The 2,059-nt window shown below is 40.4% G+C and overlaps 1 protein-coding gene across 1 annotated transcript; it reads right to left on the reverse strand.

Moving 5' to 3' along the window:
- Window positions 1–284: 284 nt before the first annotated feature.
- LOC149233602 (uncharacterized) lies at window positions 285–1,067 on the reverse strand. The gene has a single exon (XM_089382238.1). The coding sequence runs from the start codon at window positions 1,065–1,067 to the stop codon at window positions 285–287; it is 783 nt and encodes a 260-aa protein (XP_089238364.1).
- Between the last annotated feature and the right edge of the window lie 992 nt (window positions 1,068–2,059).

A 2,059-nucleotide genomic window follows, 5' to 3' on the forward strand; every position in this document is an offset into this window, starting at 1 on the left:
TATGCAAACTTGTCATAGCTTTGAGGTCTCGTACTAAGTCTATCAATTTTTTTGTTATGCACCATTTCATATTTCAAATTTAGGTTCTTTAGAATTTGTTCCTCTCCCTGATCTGCTTTCCAATCATCCGCATCCCATTTCTCTACCAGAATTGATTCTCTAGTTAAGTTCACTACTCTGTTCCATATTGTTTCTGTGTTTTTAGATTTGTCTTGGAATACTCTGCGGTTCCTTTCTTTCCATACCATCCAAATCACAAAACCCGCAATGAGATCCCAAGCCTTTCAGACTACTTTACATTGAAATTTTTCTTTCTGCCAATGAAAAATTACTTCATTTGTTTCTCTCTGGGACCTCTCAGGTTTCTGGAATAGTTTTCTGGTTTCCATCCATAGCTTCCTGGCATATACACACTTGATTAACAGATGATCTTGAGTTTCCGCTTCCTTATTGCACAGATAACATTTTGAAGGCCCATTGAAACCTTTCTTTTGAAGTTTATCCCACGTCAGGATCTTGTCCTTAGCTACTAGCCATGCGAATAAGGTAATTTTCGGCCACCAGTTTTTACCCCAGATGACCTTCCAGTCATGGTTTTCTTCATTGGTTCCCTGTTGGTCTGCCAGATAGTATGTCTCCTTGACCGTGAAGGATCCTTTCATTGACTTCCCCCATCTGAGGATATCCCTACCCGTTCGAGCTTTTACTTTCCTGGACTCTACCTCTTCCATGAACGCTTCTTGTTGCTCTTGATCTATCTCGATGCCCCATTCCTCTGGTGTTGTCCATTTCCGCCATATTCCATCCAATTCATCTTCTTTCCAATAATCTTTGACGTATATATGGTTGTCTCCTATTTTTTCCTGTATGTTTTGGATTTTTTGTATTCTGCTCATTTTCCCCCTTTGTTGCCATTTCTCGTCACAGAATTTGGCCTCCCCTCCTCCTCGAATTTCCCAGAAAGCGTTCTTTTCTACTATATCTCGATTTTGACGGGCTAGATCCCAGATTGCGGAGCCTTTCGAGGTTTCCTGCATCCGGTAAATATCCTTCGTAGTGTCTGGCATATTGTACTTGTGCCTCCATTGTTGCTTCCATAGGTCATTGCCCCCTCTTAGCCATCGCCACCAAAGTTTTGCACCGAGAACCTTGTTGAGTTTATCCGGATTGCGCAGACCCAAGCCTCCTTTTCGTCAGGTGTTTCCATGATACTAAGGCCCACTTCTTCTGTTGTGTCGAACCTCCCCAAATGAACTTCCTCAGGATTTCTCTAATCTTGGTGCAAACCCCTTGAGGTACTGCCATAATCGATAGCGAATATATAGGGATTGCCTGCAACACTAATTTCACTAAAACAATCCTTCCAACAATATTTAAAGTTCTGAAGGCCCAGTTAGCCACTCTGTTTTTTAATTTCTCTAAGACTCCTTGCCAATTTTTATGTCTTTTAGAGTTGAAATCCAGTACGTTTCCCAAGTATTTCGTTGGGAGTTCCCCTTGCTTAAAACCTAGCATCCTGGTCAAGTGGATTTCGACTGACTCCATGGTATTGAATATAAAGGTGCAAGATTTTTCCTTATTGATTTCCATCCCAGATGCTTCCGCAAATAAGTCCAAAACCTTCTTCAGATTTCTCACTTCTTTTACGGTTGGCTCCCCAAATAACATGATATCATCAACGAATTGCTGATGGGTTATCAGCAATTCATTACCCCATAGTCTTAGCCCTTTGATTTTATTTGCTGCTCTTTCTTTTTTAAGATACCTGCCCAGACCCTCTGCTGCTAAAATAAATAGGAAAGGAGATAGGGGATCACCTTGTCTTATTCCTCTAGATGCCTTAAAGGTTTTCGAGGGAGTTCCATTGACTAATATTGAAAAGTTTGGAGTTGATATAAGACTGTAAACCCACTTTATCCACCTATTACCAAAACCGAAACTTCCCAAAATTTCTTCCAAGTATTGCCAATTTACTCTATCATAAGTTTTCGACAAGTCCAATTTAACCATCATTCCTTTTTTCTTCTTTGCCTTCAGTGAATGAATTACTTCTTGAGTA

This window comes from Pinus tabuliformis, chromosome J, assembly GCF_031772625.1.
Source record: "Pinus tabuliformis cultivar Carrire ecotype Pingquan chromosome J, CPIR1, whole genome shotgun sequence".
In the NCBI taxonomy this organism is placed as follows: domain Eukaryota; kingdom Viridiplantae; phylum Streptophyta; class Pinopsida; order Pinales; family Pinaceae; genus Pinus; species Pinus tabuliformis.

Bases quoted from the DNA above. Each gene is read 5' to 3' on its own strand.
- LOC149233602 (XM_089382238.1), bottom strand. From the start codon at position 1,067: ATGCCAGACACTACGAAGGATATTTACCGGATGCAGGAAACCTCGAAA.